The sequence below is a fragment of the Bubalus bubalis genome, chromosome 11 (genome assembly GCF_019923935.1).
Source record: "Bubalus bubalis isolate 160015118507 breed Murrah chromosome 11, NDDB_SH_1, whole genome shotgun sequence".
Classification (NCBI taxonomy): Eukaryota; Metazoa; Chordata; class Mammalia; order Artiodactyla; family Bovidae; genus Bubalus; species Bubalus bubalis.
Genome location: NC_059167.1, coordinates 22,142,966 through 22,161,248, shown reverse-complemented (window position 1 = coordinate 22,161,248; position 18,283 = coordinate 22,142,966). Strand labels below are relative to the sequence as shown.

The window sequence follows — 18,283 nt, the reverse complement described above, 5'->3', positions numbered from 1 at the left end:
TAGCCATTCTTCAAGGTCCAGCTCAAATGTTACCTCCTTCATTTCACACTTTTTAAATATTTGTGGATAAAGGATTAACAAAACTTTCTGCCATATATACAAATTTACCTTGGGTTAACTTTCTAGCAGGCTTTATTTTCTTGGGCTCCAAAATCACTGTGGACAGTGACTGCAGCCATGAAATTAAGACACTTGCTCCTTGGAAGAAAAGCTATGACAAACCTAGACAGCGTATTAAAAAGCAGAGACATCACTTTGTCAACAAAGGTCTAGTCAAAGCTATGGTGTTTCCAGTAGTCATGTATGGATGTGAGAATTGGACCATTAAGAAGGCTGAGCACAGAACCACGGATGCTTTCGAACTGTGGTGTTGAAGACTCTTGAGAGTCCCTTGGAGTGCAAGGAGATCAACCCTGAATATTCACTGGAAGGACTGATGCTAAAGCTCCAATACTTTGGCCACATGATGTGAAGAGCTGACTCAGTGGAAAAGACCCTGATGCTGGGAAAGATTGAGGGTGGGAGGAGAAGGGGACCACAGAGGATGAGATGGTCGGACAGCATCACCAACTCAATGGATATGAGTTTGAACAAGCTCCAGGAGTTGGTGACGGACAGGGAAGCCTGACATGCTGCAGTCTGTGGGGTCGCAAAGAACAGACACAACTTAGCGACTTTCTAGCTCTGTTCCTAAGGAAAAACAATGGTGGAATGTATTATTAGGCAAAACTGCTTGAGGTGAAAATGACCTCTAATTGGTAATTTATGCCTCCACTGGTGGTAAGATGCAGGTTTGTTCTTCTAAATGCGGTGACTCTTGTAACAGAGGCACGTCTCTTGCGGTGACCTGTAAGCATTGTCTATGGACAGTGGCTCCTGCTGTAGACAAGGCTTCTAAGCCAAGGTAGTCCTCGCACTTACCTGTCTTGTCTCTTGCACCTGACCTACCACCTGTCTGTATGTGCAGAGGATAATTCTTAGATGGCTGTTTGAACTGCCATGAGGGCTACTCACTCCCGTGGAAGAGGAGCACTTGATGATGCTGGGTTAGCAGGCTGTTTTCTGTCCTGTATGTTTTCAAGTAAACTGGTGACAAATGTGACCTACTCAGGTCTTGTGAATCCAAATATTTCTATCTTTAAAGTTCCTTTGATAGTCACCAGAGATTCATTATCTAGTTATTTATTTTGGAAGGGCCTCATATTCCCTTCAAGATCTTTGAGGTTAAGACCATGTCTTTTTCTTTTCAATTAATTAATGTAGGTTGTGCTGTGCAGCATGTGGGATGGTTCCAGGACCAGTGATCCAACCTGGGCCTCCACAGCAAAAACATCGAATCCTAACTACTCGGGTCACCAGGGAACTCCCAAGACCATGTCTTTTTCACCAGCAAAGTGATCTGAATCAATGTGAACCTATTTTTTTCCACCATTAATAAAGGAATAATTATTTCCTATCTCAAAGGGTTGCTATGATGATTAAATTAGATACATATAAAAATGTTTCCCAAGCAGTAAATGCTATGCCTAAGTGGTGATCATACTAACATATAAATATATAGTCCCTATTGGGGAAACAGTGGAAAACAGTGTCAGACTTTATTTTTCTGGGCTCCAAAATCACTACAGACGGTGACTGCAGCCATGAAATTAAAAGACACTTACTCCTTGGAAGGAAAGTTATGACCAACCTAGATAGCATATTCAAAAGCAGAGACATTACTTTGCCAACAAAGGTCTGTCTAGTCAAGGTTATGGGTTTTCCAGTGGTCGTGTATGGATGTGAGAGTTGGACTGTGAAGAAGGCTGAGCGCCGAAGAATTGATGCTTTTCAACTGTGGTGTTGGAGAAGACTCTTGAGAGTCCCTTGGACTACAAGGAGATCCAACCAGTCCATTCTGAAGGAGATCAGCCCTGGGATTTCTTTGGAAGGAATGATGCTAAAGCTGAAACTCCTGTACTTTGGCCACCTCATGCGAAGAGTTGACTCATTGGAAAAAAGACTCTGATGCTGGGAGGGACTGGGGGCAGGAGGAGAAGGGGACGACAGAGGATGAGATGGCTGGATGGCATCACTGACTCGATGGACGTGAGTCTGAGTGAACTCCGGGAGTTGGTGATGGACAGGGAGGCCTGGCATGCTGCGATTCATGGGGTCGCAAAGAGTTGGACACGACTGAGCGATTGATCTGATCTGATCTGATTCTAAAAGTATCTCTATTAATGTAGCAATGTTTATTAAACACTTCATATATTAACTCTGATTTTCATTCCAATCTTAAAAATTAATAAAAACAATTTGATAAAGAAGTGGTCGTACTGATATGAAACTGATTTCACACTAAGAAATGCCCTGCACTCTTTCCTCCAACCCAAAGACTGGTCTACTTTTAGGACAGAAAGAATCTGTCTGCTCACCCTTGTTGAAAGTAAACAGTTTCCCATCATTCTCACCCAAACAACAGGAGTAAGATATACAACCTATCCCAACATGCCATATACATACACATATATGCCAAAAATACCCAAGGCATTTTAGTGAGTTGCTGGAAATATATTAAGCCAGAGAAACACAAGTTGAGTGAGACTGTTAAAATATCCCCTTTCTAATCCTGGGATGTGTTAGATCAAACAAAAAATAGAAGCAAGCAGCACTGTCAAGAACTATTTTAGAAATTTCCAGGTATATAAAATAAGGTGGACTATAGAATATCAAGATCTTTGTTAATTTTTCTGGTATGTTTTACCTTTGCTGCTACTGCTAAGTCGCTTCAGTTGTGTCAGACTCTGTGCGACCCCACAGACAGCAGCCTACCAGGCTCCCCCGTCCCTGGGATTCTCCAGGCAAGAACACTGGAGTGGGTTGCCATTTCCTTCTCCAATGCATGAAAGTGAAAAGTGAAAGTGAAGTCGCTCACTCGGGTCCGACTCGTAGTGGCCCCATGGACTGCAGCCTACCAGGCTCCTCCATCCATGGGATTTTCTAGGCAAGAGTCCTGGAGTGGGGTGCCATTGCCTTCTCCATGTTTCACCTTTAGGCAATATAAAACATCACTCTATAAGCAGAAATCAAACCTGTTCGACTTGTAGTTAGAGAAAGGCCACACAGTCAGTACTCTAACTCTGTAAGAGCATGGAACAGTGGCTGTAGCTCGACCAAACCACTGAGAAGTTTCATCACAGATTCCACCTTAACAATGCAAAAAGCCTACTTCTGTTCCTCTTCTGTGTAATAATGGAAATGGTTAAATGTATATTTCCCCATGTTTATTCCAGTCCTATTCTTCCTTAAGCTTTACAAAGTATGATTCAAAATACTGTTCATCTTCTTTTTCCTCTCATCACCCAACATCTAGGACCTAGATGTTTTCTTTCACATTCCTTAGACAATATTATTTCCTCTGTAAGTCCAACACTAAGATACATATTTTATCAGAGACTCAAGGGATCCCACTCCCTCCAGATGTGTTCTATTTTTCAAAAAAAAAAAAAATGAAGCCAAGATCGTATCTGTTAGAGAAATAAAACTATACTAGATAGGCCAACTGAAAAGTAGGACAATCTGACTGACTTTTGGATCTATTTCTTTTTCTGTGAGAACATTTTTTAAAATTGGCTGATTCACAGTGAAATATTACCTACAGCTACATATATAATTTCATTCTGCATAAAACAAGCATATAAGGCCAGTCATGAAGCCTCCAAAAAAACTGCCCATCTTACAGTGTGTGGAGTTACTGTTAGCCATTGGTGAAGTGTGATACCAGCAGAATCAGGGAATGTCCACATACTTCACCAAGGCTAAGGAATTAACCTGGCTGCTGCTGTAGATAAACTATGTCACCAGAAAGTGTTTCATCATGTTTGCATCAAGAGTAGGTATAAACCTTGGAGATACAATTGAGATTCACTTACAAGAGGGAAAAACTATGAAAAATGAGGTAAAAACTCTTTAGCTTCATATAGCCACAGGAAAACATATTCAGCACATATATGGGCTTTCTTCAACTTCATCATGTAGCAGGCTATTGGTTTAGAAACTGATAATGCCTTACAAGAATACCCAATTCAGATCAGAGACACAAAAAAAGGGGGAAAAAAATCACTCAGGGGGAAAAATATAACTAAAGAACATTTATTTGTTTTTCACCAAGACTTTATCTTGAGGACGTAACTAAACTGCGCCTCCACTCCCCGCCCCAACTTGAAGGAGGATTAGTACAGCGGATGTTATAAAGCAAGTATGAACAGTTTGAGGGACTGGAACCAACGTTAACTGACAAAAACCAACTTCCATCTAAATCATCATAAAAATGTTTAAGTAAAAAAAAGGGGGGGGCAAAGGGGTTTTCAGATTGAACAAGATCATCACATTTTATCTAATACATTCAATTCTGGCTAGGGTATACCAAAATGGAAACAGGGTAACTATAATACAAAACTTCCACTACAGCACACTGCACACACCTGTGTTCCAAGCCCACCCCCGTCCCCCTAATGCTTGCAAACTCAACTATTTCCCAGCCTGTTGGGCCTGTCGACGAAGGAGCACGTAGATCTTCTCTTTAATCCAATCTTTGTTATAAGGCTGGTATGTCTGGGTATCAGCTCGGTAACTGAGGAACAGAAGGATAATAAGCAAAGTTACAATGGTCAAATACCGTCATGTTTTAAAAACTGGAAATTGTTAACTGTTCTAGAATGGCACAGATGTGCACATGTTCATACATGAATATAATGAAAATGTAAAACAGATGATTACATAACTGTTGAATTTTATGCAATATGAAGTTTAGATCATCTAGTACAATCTCACAGCAGAAAAAGAAACCGAGGTCTAGAGATCTTAAGTTAAATGCTCAGTGTGTTACACATCTACTTCTTGACAAAGTGTGCCCAGAAACCATGTGTTCTTTCTCCTACATAGTTAACTATTCTTATGGTTCCTTCAGTGATTAAAAAACTAACAAAAACTTTAGATTTACTATATTTACTTTGAATCAACTTAAAAAAAAAAAGACCTTTAAAAATATGTTGCTGCCACAAAGATTTCTTCCCTGGAAAGCATTAACAGAAGGAAAATTTTATATACATCCAGTATTTCAGGATTTGCTTTTTAATGAACAATGCTAGAGGCTGAGAAGAGTCTGGAGTATACAAAGAGTAACATCAGCAATGAAACTCAACAGGATTCCAGGGTTTTTGGAGTACAATGCATCACTTAATAGACAACTCACTCAAGGTGTGTTTAGAGGAAAAAAAACAGAAATATTCCACTGACCTACAACTGAACAACTACAACCAGCTAAACTGCTGGTTAAGCAGTAAATTCATTTTTTAGAGTAAAAAAACTAAAGCTATAGCATAAAAAAAGAAGATAATAAGTAAGCAGAGATCGCTGAAACACAAAGTACATCACAGTGTTTCAAGGCCATGAGCACTATCATTTTTTAGGTTCTCAGCAAAAAAAATTATAAACATGTAACTACAAATGACAGTAAATACCTCTAAGTGTTAGAAGTGTTAATCACTCAGTCGTGTCTGACCCTGCGACCCCATGGACTGTAGCCCACCAAGCTCCTCTGTCCATGGGATTCTCCAGGCAAGAATACTAGAGTGGGTAGCCATTTCCTTCTTTAGGGGATCAAACCTGAATCTCCAGCACTGCAGGCAGATTCTTTACCATCTGAGCCACCAGAGAAGCCTACAAAGAAGTTGCCAACTCCTAGGTATTGCTTTGGGCATGCATCTGAATAAACTCAATCCCATTTACAACTCTGTGAGTAGATACAATTATCATTCCTTTTTAATAAAGGAGGAAACCAAAGCTCAAAACAGCAACTTATTTATTAGCTAAGTGACTTCAGGCAAGGAGTAAAAGCTTAAACACTCCTGACCAGAGTTCTTACTGTCTGTGAACAACTGAGCTAGAAACCTATGATCCATTTTTTTTTGGGGGGGGGGGGGGCGGGGGGGAGGGTGGAGTTTAACTGCTTTACAATGTTGTTAGTTTCTGCTGCACAACAAAGTGAGTCCACTGTATGTATACATATATCCCCTCCCTCTCACCCACTCCTCCTGGTCATCCCTGAGCTACAATCCAATCTTTGAAGAGAAACAAACTCCAAAGCAGGAATGCTTTACACCATTATCAGAGTCTTCCCCTGAATGGTAAGGTCAGAATGGGGTTTAATAAAATGCACAAGCTCTCTACTTTTACAGAACATTTTGGCTTTTTACTCAAGTCCTTTTGTTACAGTGAGAAATAATCTATAAACTCACTGCAACTCTTCAGATTACGAGTGCAGGAAAACAAAATTTCTACATGACTATTTTAATTCACTATCAAGTACCTCTTAAATCACATTCCTTAATCCCTTCACCCTCCTAGATTCCTCACCTCTTTTCACAACCTCCAACACTTCCTCCCTCACCCTGAATTCCAAATGGTGTCCTCCTTTCTATTTTCCTGAAGCAACTACAGCCATTAGAAAACCTCCCCAAGCTTCTACCTCACCGCCTGCCTTTCCTACTTTACTATTAATGGATTGTCTAAGATCCTATCTAAAGCCATCAATTTCTCCCTCTACTACATCACATTAGCCTGCCAACATACCATTATTTTTCTCACCTTAAAAACAAAATTAAAGGGGGAAAAAAAGTATTTTTTTCTCTAGCTATAACCCCATTTCCCTCCTCTCCCTTTGAGCCAAATTCTACAAAAAAGTTGTCTGTGTTGGCAGCCTACAATTCCTCTCTTCTTACTAACTCACTGAAATATATAAAGATTTTACTACTGTCACTCTAGGGCTTCCTAGGTGGCTCAGACAGTAAAGAATCGGCCTGTAATGAGAGAGACCTGGGTTCAATCCCTGGGTCAGAAAGATCCTCCGGAGAAGGGAATGGCAACCCACTCCAGTACTCTTGCCTGGAGAATTCTATGTAGCCTGATGGGCTACAGCTAGCTCATGGGGTTGCAAAGAGTTGGACACTACTGAACGACTAATACTTTCACACTTACACTTCTCTCTACCAAAACTGCTCTGGAAATCATCAAAGACTTCCACAGGGCTATACCAAATTTCAATTCTCAGTCCTCATTCATTTGATCTACCAAAAATAAGAAGTATCAATACTTTTGAATGGGTTGGTCCACCAAATTCATCTACCTCTACTCTCCTCACCCTCCATTTATTCTTCCGCAGCTTCACAGGCTTCATTTTAGACTGATTTATTCACTGTGCAATCCTCAGTGCCTTGGAACACATATGGTATATAACTGGCACTCAATAAATGTTATATGAACATGTATGTGTCTCTTTCTGTGTGCCAGGCAATAAACAGATCAAGTATAAACATTACAAACCAACACAGCATGACATATACAGCTCTATCGGCCTCAAAGTTTTTTGAGTTTTTATATCAAAATAATCATAACAAAATTATCACATGTTATAAACACATTTCATTAAAGACCAGAACTGGATCACTTAAATACTCTGAGTGAGCCAAGTAAAATGATTATAACTGAAACACAATGAAGAGGTGAAGAAAACTGAACTCAAAAATTCCAAGGAAATGCTTATTTTCACCCGGATCTTTTGTGAGACAGCAAGCCCAAGCTTGGTTCCAGTGCTGAAACACCAAGTGCCTCAGAGTAGGACCTACATGATTTTCACCACTGAAAAATATTTTTTTCTTGTAGCATACTATCTGACACATAATAAATATGCCTGGTGGCTGAAGCTCTCATTATAGGGTACTTCCATTTTCCTCTGTAAAATCTGCTGTACTTAACACTTGGTCTCTCCAACAATGCTGAGAAGATGAAGTATTATAGACTCACATGCTCCTTGTTAACAGTGGTGATAAGTAATTACTGATATAAATTATAATAAGCATAATGTTAGGGAAAAAAATTTAACTTGACAAAACTCGGAGAACAGAAAAGGTAAGTGTCAAATATACAAACAAACTCATTCTAACATACCAAAATATACATGATCAACATTAGGTGGAATTTAAATTCTATTTCAGTCCTACGTATATTTAAAAAAATCTTGAAAACAGAATAATCTTAGTTTTAATTTAAAGCTAATTGCTTTAGGATAAAGAATATAATTGGGGGAAAAAATAAGTAAAAGATTATTTAGTTTAGGAACAACAAAGTTCTTGGTTCAAGGCGGATGCACCCTAACTGCATCAATTAGCAAAATTCGTACGATTTTCTTGTGCCTTCAGCTTTATGTTGACAATGTATGAGCCACGTGTAGCAGAAATATTAATTACTACATCACAGGTAAAACACAAAGATCTATGTCATGCAGAGTGTGCTCCTAATAGCATAAATCACCTCAAACAAACAAACAAGGTAAAAACACAATTTAAGAGATATGGTGGCTAATACTTACACAAGGCAGCTGAGGTCTGCCAGGTCATCAATAAAATCAAACAACTGGCTGATATCATATGTGATAGAGGGGCTGTTGGGATTCATTCTCTTCAGATGTTCTTCATACATTTTACAAACACCTAAGAGAGGGGAAAACCAAGATCTTACAATTGTATGCACTTTAGATATGAGTAGTGTTATGTGCTTATATCACAATACTTTGTCCTACCCTGTTCATATAGGTCTTTGTGTACCTCCAAATTGATTTCATAAATTTCCTAATAAAAAGTAATAGTCAACCACAGAGTTATCAAAAGCTATCTTAATAAAGCTTGGTTCACTACACTGTGATCAGAAATATCACTTATGAGTTCCTGAATAGAAAGGGTGAATGGAAAGGAAATAAAAACCAGGAAAATTAATTCACTGTGGCCCTAACCCACAGCTACCATCATACTTAGTGGCAAAAGACAATGCTTTCCCAGTCAGACTAGAATACCGGCTCCTGTCACTTGTGTCATGTTCAACATTGCACTGGAGGCTCTAGTAAGCGTGATTTGGCAAGAAGAGAAATAACTGGCATTCACACTGGAATGGAAGAAGTGTACCTATCTCTATAAAGGTATACAGAATACCTTAAGGAAACTGCAAAACACAAACTATTAGAACTAATAAATCCAGGTGGTAAGACTGCATGATGTAAAATCAATATACAAAAGTCAATTATATTTCTATACCCCAACAATAAAAACACTGAAAATGAAATGAACGTCAAAAAAGAATAGAATTCTTACAAATAAATTCAATAAAAGAGACATAAGACACACTGAAAACTGTAAAATGTCACCGACAGTAAAGATTTAACTAAACAGAATGCTATCTCAAGTTCATGGACTGGGTGACTTAATATTAAATACTCCCCCAAATGATCTAGATTCAACAATCCATGACAAAACCTGAGATACTTCTGTAGAAACTGACAAGCTGATCCTAAACTTGACACAGAAATACAGGGGTCCAGGACAGCCACAACAATCTTGAAAAAGAACAAAGTTGGAAGAAAGACTCACATTTCCTCATTCCAGAACTCATCACAAAACTACAAAACTGTAATCAAGACAGGGTGGTACTGCTTATTCATGAAGACAGGCATACAGATTAATGGAATAGAAACAGGAGTCCACAAATAAACCCTCACATTTATGGTCAACTGTTTTCCCAAAAGGATACCAAGACAATCAATAGAGAAAGAGTATTTTATCAACAAAGGGTGCTAGGACAACCATGCATTCATATGAAAAAGGAGAAACTCGATCGCTCACACCATGCATAACAGTCACTCACAATGGCCCAGGAACTTAAATCTAAGTCAAAATTATAAAACTCTTGGAAGAAAATGTAGGCACAAATCTCTGTGACTTTGGATAAGCTTCTTAGATAGGCTGGACTTCATCAAAATTTAAGCCTTTTGTACTTCAGAGGACACTGTCAAAGAAAGTGAAAACACAAGCCACAGACTAGAAGAAAATCTTTGCAAAACATAGATCTGATGAAACAGGGGCCCCAACCTCTGGGATCGAATGCCTGATGATTTGAGATAGAGCTGATGTAACAATAGAAATAAAGTGCACAATAAATGCAATGCCCTCAAATCATCCCCAAACCACACACAGACACCCCCGCCCCCCAACCCCCGACGGTCCATGGAAAACTGTCTTCCACGAGACTGGTTCCTGGTACCAAAATGGTTGGGGACCACTGAGATAAAACTATTATCAAAAATATGCAAACAATTCCTAAAACTCAACAATGGGAAAACAAAAAACTCAAAAAACAGGCAAAAGATGTGAACAGACACCTCAACAGAGAAGATATACAGGAGGAAAATACACATTATGAAAAGATGCTCAACATCATGATGGGAGGAAATTGCAAACTGAAATGAGGCATCGTTATACCTCTATTAGGATGGCAAAAAATCCAAAACACTGACAACACCCAATGCTGCCTCAGGAACTCTCATTCATCACTGCAGGGAATGCCAAGTGATACAGCCATGTGAAGACAGCTTGTCTGCTTCTTACAAAGCTAAATACAGTCTTACTGTATGATCCGACAATCACACTCCTCAGTACTTACCCAAAGGAGCCGAAAGCTTAGGTCCACACAAAAACCTACACAGGAATGTGCATAGCAGCTTACTCACTGACAAAACCCGTAAGCAACCAAGATATCCTTCAACAGGTGATGGATAACCAAACTGTGTTATACCCATACAATGGAGTATTATTCAACAACAAAATGAAATGAGCTACCAGGCCACGAAAGACATGGAGACATCTTAAAAGCATACAACAGAGAATGAGATGGTTGGATGGCATCACTAACGCGATGGACATGAGTTTGAGTAGGCTCCAGGAGTTGGTGATGGACAGGGAGGCCTGGTATGCTGCAGTCCATGGGGTCACAAAGAGTCAAACATGACTGAGCAACTGAACTGAAGTGAAAGAGCTGACCTGAAAAGGCTACATACTATAATTTCAACCATACAATATTTCGGAAAAGATGAAACTATAAAGACATTAAAAAGATCAGTGGTTGCTGATTAGGGGAGAGATGGGTGAGCAGGTGGAGCACAGGGTATTTTCAGGGTACTAAATATTAGACACATGTCGTTGCACATGTCAAAATCCATACAATGCTCAAAGCAAAGAGTGAACATTAATGCAAACTAGACTTTAGTTAATAACGTATCAGTACAGAGTCTACAATTCTAACAAATGTACACTAACACAGGATGTAAATAATTGGGAAAACTGGGAGGGGTGAAGCAGGGGTTACTACAGAACTGTACTTTCTAATCAATTTTCCTGTAAACCCAAAACTACTCTAAAAAACTAAATCTATTAATTTTAAAAAAGGGATGAGGGGAGGGAAAGCTCTGTATTCCAGACAAATATTAACTACTATAACAAAGAAAAATAAGAAAGTAAGAAAATTACAATTTGGCAACCGCTGTGTGAGAACTGCTTCCAGTGCTTCCATTTTAACTTTTAAAATGGAAAATAAACCACCATTTCTAATTTAAAAAGAAAAAAAGAGCTAGAAAGCCACAAAAAGGCATGGAAGAAACTTAAACACATTGCTAAGTGAAAGAAGCTGGTCTGAAAAGAGCTACATGTCAATGATTCTAATCTATGACATTCTGGAAAAAGCAAAGCAATGGAGGTAGCAGGGAGTGAGGTGAAGAGGGAGGACTAGGGGAACATGGGATTTTAGGGCAATGAGAATATCCTCAATATTACAGTAAGATACTTTAATGGTGAATACATGACATTACACATTTGGCAACACCCACAGCACTGCACAACACAAAAAATGAATCCTCAAATGAATCCCAAAATGAACTATGGACTGTATTCTGCTTCATCAACTGTAACAAATGTACCATACCTCATATTTTTGGGGGGGCGGGTCAGGGAGGGGTGTGTGTGGCACACAGGACCTGAGTTCCCTGACCAGGGGAACCTGGGCCCTCTGCACTGGAAGCAGTCTTAATGACTGGACTACCAGGGAAGGTGTCATTAATAGGAGAAACTGGGGGTAGGGAGAAGTACAGGTGAACCCTCTGTACTTTCTGTTCAATTTTTCTTTATGCCTACAACTGCTCTAGAAATTAAGTGTATTAATTTTTTTTTTAAGTTAGGCTTCCCTAAAATCAGCAAAGGTTAGTAAAGAGTATTGCAGAATCAAAGGCCAAACATAATCAATATAGATAAAGCAAAAATCTAGAGTGTGTGCACAAAGTCTACCTTAATGGCAAGTAAGGCTATCAGAAGAGGAAGGGACTTGAGAAAAGGAAGGAACAAAAAGCTTTGCTTGTCTTTAAAGATTAGAATAGAATCTGAGGAGCCATCTCTGATTATGAGTAGCTTTTTGTCCCATGGAGGTCTACCCACCATTGGTTTTAAGAAGATATTTTTAAACCTAATCCAATTAGCTTCAGATAATCAACAATTCCAGGGACATGCCAGCACCAAATTTTATATTTCTATAAAATCTTTGCAGGAAGAGGTGAAGCATGTGCAATTTGCTAGAAAGGGTGCAGGGTGTACACAAATGGTTTACTGGATGTAATGATCTAATGATGTAATGAAAGGACATGGGATGAATCCAGTTTGTGATGATCCAATCTATGTGCTCTCATCTAACGGTTTATTGAGGGTTAATACCTCCCTTCAGGGTGGTGCCAGCTTATCAAATATACAATAAATTATACTGATTTGGTTCCATTTACCTTTATTCACTGAGCTAAGTTTTATTTCTTAACATTCTGATGGACTGTAACCTTAGCTTTTCATGTTTGACCATTAGGTTGTGTAGGCACTATTAGGTTTCTCAAGCCTGTTTTAATAACTCTATTGAGTTTAACTAGACTATATAAGAGATACCTGTAAAATATTTACACAGCACAGTAACAAAATAACACATAACAAATAAAGAATATTTACAAAACAAGCAGAGGCCTGGGAAACTCACTATATATATGAGCTTGATTCTAAAAAGTAAACATAATAGTGAATGTCAGGTAAACAAACTCAAGACACCTGAGAGTCTCAGCACTTACCACTCACCCTGGGAGCAAGTGTGGACCAGCTGGTGTGGATGCCAGCTAGCGTGGGGGCCAGAGCCTCTATAGCCCATCCCACCTCCAGCCCCTATCCCCTCACCACCCCCAGAAACAAAGTCAATGACTTCTACCCCTTGATTAGTGTTTAAACTCACCTTCCATACACTCATTCACAGATTCATAGTCAGCGTAAGTTCTGCCTTCTGGCCTCTTGGTAGGCTGTACCAGCAAGATGGTGTGAGACTGCAGAGGGAAAAGTGATATCAATATAAGTTTCTAACTCAGTATTTGAGAAATTGATAGTATGGGATAAAATCCCCATTACCATACAATTTTCGTTGGTTATTAAAACACTATTAATCAGAGTGCTCTTTCTGCAATATTGATGCCTCTGCCCAAGTGCAGAGCCAGAAACTGGATTCACAACTTTTCTCTAAGGTCTCTTCGTCTCCCAGTCCTTAACAACTGCTGTCTCAAACTCTTATTGCACTTACTGCCTGTTAAATTCTCAGCATAAACTACCTTGTACTGTTTTTTTCTCTTTTGCACCTTTCTTCCCAGCCAGATTATAAACCTGCTTAGGTGTTCTATCTCCACTGGTCACTCTAATCCCATTAGGTTCCTAATGAAAACAGATATGGGTTGACGAAAGGAGAAAAAAAGGAACACTATAATGATTACAAGCACTTTATCAATCTATGTTTTTTCTAACTTTAGCACTACGGTGAAATCACATCTTATCCAGAGATTAGACTCAAACATTAAAGGTGTAAGATAAACTGGCAATATAAAATTTGTATATACAGTAAACGTTACCCTAGAAAATCCATTAATTATTCACCCAGTAGGTGACTCACTATAAGGGGCTGTGTTATACTAAAATATTGTATTTTTAAGGACTAGAATCACAAAATAGCTAGAGGATGATGACACAGGAAATATGAATATGCCTAAAGAACAGCAGATCCTTTCATCTTCCATCTCACCCTCAATGGGGAGCAGGCTTTTGTTCGTGGGTCTATTTCAGGTTTTCTCAACTCTGGCACTATTGCATCAGGGGCTGGAAGATTCCTTGTTGCAGAGGCTGTCCTGTGCATTGAAGGATGGCAGTATTCCTAGCCTATTCCCAGTAAATACTGCACTCCCACGCCCTCCTCCCAATGTGTGACAACTAAAAATATCTTCAGAACATTGGTCTGTTGAAAGTATAACCCCTTCTGGTTTTTTTTGCCAGGTGTGTAAAGTTCACTAAATTCAAATATGATGTAACCTCCCTGTAAACCCAATGCTAAATCAAACTATTTATAATCTTCCGGAGATGGTGAAGGACAGGGAAGCCTGGTGTCCCAAAGAGTTGGACACGACTGAGTGACTGAACAACATATTCTTCCCTTCTGCTGTACTAGTTTTTAATAAAAAACAAACAAACCTCTTAAGGACAGGAACCAAACGTTCTGAAATGATCAGACTTTTTAATGACCAACAAACTGCAGCTGAAATAGCTGATATGTAGAGCTTCTGAATAAGCACTGCCCCCGCCCAAACAGAACATTGAACACAACATAAAAAAGGAATTTCTCATACTCCTCCCTCTCCATCAAGAAGTGAGTCATTCTGATTAAAAGTTTGAGAGGATCTGAGACAGAACTCGATGACAACAGATGAAAAGTAATTCTCACCTATAAAGACCTGAACACAGCCAAGGCCTTTCTTAAATAGTGATCAAAAGTCAGAGAAAACAGAATGTTAGACTACTGGTTATTTAAAAACCACCAATAGTTTAAATGGCTCATATGTTGAGAAGAAAATAATTTTATAGAAACTATACTAACATTCCTGTAAAAGGACCTGTCCCACATACTAGCCAGACCAGTTGCTACTACATTAATTTTCTTATTTTAATGAGAAAGAAAGGACCAATTCACTTAAGAGTAAAGATATGAAAATGGCTATACAATGGCTGCTTTTTATATTTACCCTTAAAGTGAACCTGAACTAAGTTTACTATTCTTAATACTTACTGCCCAAAGCAAAGCTTAAAAATTAGGAACAAGGAATAACTAAATTTACAAAACTGTAAACAAAATTATCAGATTTTTCCTTCTTCTGAACAGATTTGGTCCGGCATTCCTTAGGTTACTCTTTCTTAGGGGAATGACCAGTAATATATAAATAAGCAATAAAAATATAAGTACATACAAGAATATCTATCTATCTATCTATTGATATCTGCCACAATAGAAAAATAACATTTTGAAACCTAAATCACGAAAAAAAAGTTATGCAGAATTACCTTAATAATATCCTATTCTGTTTACCAAGCAGTTATGATTCACTCTAATGAAGAGTTAATCTGTTTTTAAAGTCTCACAAACATGAACCCTAAGAATAATCATTCTACTGTTAGAGAAATACTACAATACATACAATTGCTTCTTGAGTTTTAAATACATCTCTCAAACTACCAAAAAAGAAAGGAAGGAAGAATAAAAGAAAAGAAATTGAGCCAATATTTAAGACTTTTGAACCAGTATTCACTTTAAATACAAATTTCAATTTTCAATTCTACATGAAATGATAAAGAATTATAACTGATAACTGCTCAATGATAATGGGGTGTTCATATTAACTGCTGTCATATCCCCAGATTTTAATCTAAGCATTTAAAATAATACCAAATAAAGGCAGAGAAAGAAGGAAACTCCGAAGTGAAATGACTTGCTCAAGGTCACACTGCTAGTTAAGACAGGAACTGGAAATCCAATCTCCTAATTCCCAGTCTTCCTTGGGAGACTATGTTGGGTCAAACACTAACCTATCTCAATCCAGAAAATTACGACCTGAAAAAGTTCCTTGTTAACAATAGCTGCATGATTTCTTAATCTGCAGCAACCAGAAAACGAAAATTGAAGTGTGGAAGCAACCACGATTCTTTGGAATCCTCGTGAGCATCTCCTTTTTGCAGATTACAAAATCCACACACAAGCCAAAAAAACAACCCTTCCCACACATTCCACTCAGATTCTAAGGAAAGTGGACCCTGAGCTGAATCTATCTTTTCAGCTTCCAGACCCAAAACACTATAAATAAAGATAAGCACAGGATGAATGGCTGGGGGGTGGGGGACACCAAATCGGCCTCTAAAGGTCTTAGAAAAGAGAGAAAATGTATTTTTTCCAAAAAAGGCAGAGCCCAGAAAAACAAAAGGGTATATGGTCGGAAAAGCACGCTACAAAGCAAAGATGTTCCCTCCCGGTCCACACGGGGGATGCAGTAGATTCAGTCTGTCAGCTTCGGGACGGAATTGTCAAACATCTCTCGGCCATTGTCCCTATAGTAGGCTGAGGCGTTTGGAGGAAAAGGGAAGCACCCCCATGCCTGCCTCTACCAAGCAGCAGTCGGAAGAAAGAGCAACCTCCGCAACGCATGCCTCGCCCGAGCCAGCAGGCGGGCGCGCAACCGCGGGGCGGACCCGGGACACGGGGCCTAGCGCCAGGCCGTGTCTCCGCGGCGGGAAGGAGAAGGGTAGCCCCACACACAAGCTGAAGGGCCGAGCAGCAGCACGCCCGCGCTGGATGGGGTGGGGAGATGTATGGGCGGGGGTCGCCCCGGGGGGGTTGGGGGTTCGGGGAGCCGCTTAGGCCTTTCTCACCATCGCGCCAAAGTCTCCCGCTGCAGCCGATGCCGACTCCGCCGCCGCACACGAGCTTAGCCGCAACGCCGCCAACAGCCAATCCCCGCGAGAGGAGCCGCCGGAAGTCGTCAGAGGCGCACCGCGAAAGATCCTTTAGGACCATAGAGGCTCACAGATTTCCGGCAGCTAGAGCAGAGAGTGACTCTGTTTCAGCCATCTTGGTTAAGGGAAAGGAAGCACACAGGAAACGTATCGGAACTTGAAAAATAAGCACTTTTTTCTAGAAACGATCTTCGGTACTCGCGTTATTAGATGCGCGGCTAAAGTGATCACCGGTATAGACAGTGACACAAGCCATCTTTCAGTGGCCCCACTCAAAAATGGCGGCTGTATAAGAACTCTGGGGCATAGGTCGGTTGTAACCCCGGAAGTACCCTTCTAAAGGAGGGGGCTGTAAGGCAATCCGGAAGTGGATGTAATGAAGAGGTGCCACTTGGCGGCCATGGCAGCTGTAGTATCGGTAGCTCCGGGTCAAGGCCCCTCGGAGTGGAGTAACATGGGCAGCACTGGGTATAGGGTAGAGACAGCTTTGTATCAGCTTCACTGCTGAACCCCACGACCCGCCATTACCGGCCTGCAGGACTCCTTTCCCCACTCTAGACTCGGAGGAGAGTTTGCCGTGATTGGTGGGCTGGTCCCGGAGCTGGGGGGGCGATCACCTGCGGGGGTGCCCCAGGGAGATAGGGGAGCAGGGAGAACGAACTAGTTCACTTGGGTTTTCGTCCTTTTCTTGCTGCCATCGGGAACATTGCTTGTGGAGGAAGTAGGCCCATTGTGCTGCCCGTATTCCGACGATTGAAGCAATAGCTCCTTCTTATAGTTTTCCATTGACCTCTCATCTCTGTTAACCCATGGGAATCCAGTGACTGGTATATGAAAACTTACGGGCTGGGACCTAAGATTGCTGAAAGTTGACTCTAGTATCAGCAAAAGGCGGGCTCTTTACAGGTACGTTAAGAGAGAAGTGCCTCGTGAACGCATCTGCCGGTGGGGAGGACGAGAACTGGAAAGTCCACCTGTTCTCTTGGAACAATCACCCGTGTTTAAGGATCTGAGCTCCCGAAAAATTATAGACTAGTGGTATTGGATGAATAAAGAAGGCAGAATGGATGATTTCATCTCCATTAGCCTGCTGTCTCTGGCTATGTTGGTGGGATGTTACGTGGCTGGAATCATTCCTTTGGCTGTTAATTTCTCGGAGGTAAGCGCTCAATTTTCTATTTTCTATCAGCTGTCAGGATGGCAGCTAGGAAGTAGTGACAGTTGAAAGGGAAGCTGCTTCCCCATTTAATAGCAGAGCCAAAGGTCTTCTTAAGGATGACTTTTTTCAGAAAAGGCAAAACATTTAATAAGAGAAACAAACCTTTTATTTAGCACGAGTTCTTAACGGAGAGGGGTAGGGGCGGGGAGTGGTGGATCCACTGAAGATCCTTGGATACTCTGAACTTCCTGAAATTGCATACCAAAATTTGGGACTCTGTACATTTTCCGGGAAAGACACCATAATGTTATTTTGATACCCAGAAGTTTCAAAGAATCAAGGTTCTGGATTGCTGTCAAAATATACA

At 40.2% G+C, this 18,283-nt stretch overlaps 2 protein-coding genes across 3 annotated transcripts in view; one reads left to right on the top strand and one right to left on the bottom strand.

The window, feature by feature from the left end:
* Positions 1–4,120: 4,120 nt before the first annotated feature.
* Positions 4,121–16,830, bottom strand: ERH (ERH mRNA splicing and mitosis factor). The gene is made up of 4 exons (XM_006056154.4): positions 16,674–16,830; positions 13,177–13,264; positions 8,411–8,531; positions 4,121–4,615 (listed from the first exon to the last, which is right to left on the bottom strand). Exons 1-4 carry the CDS (start codon positions 16,674–16,676, stop codon positions 4,513–4,515), a joined length of 315 nt encoding a protein of 104 aa, XP_006056216.1. The 5' UTR covers positions 16,677–16,830; the 3' UTR covers positions 4,121–4,512.
* A 277-nt stretch (positions 16,831–17,107) lies between these two features.
* The window catches only part of SLC39A9 (solute carrier family 39 member 9), a 48,713-nt gene continuing 47,537 nt past the window's right edge, over positions 17,108–18,283 (top strand). Inside the window, exon 1 of one of the 2 annotated variants that reach the window (XM_025295296.3) lies at positions 17,108–17,916. Coding sequence is in view for 1 of the 2 variants with exons in the window: in XM_006056152.4 (XP_006056214.1) it covers positions 17,803–17,916 (114 nt within the window). In the remaining variant the exon portion in view is untranslated. The remainder of the gene's footprint in view (positions 17,917–18,283) is intronic. The other variant, XM_006056152.4, reaches the window with a different exon arrangement.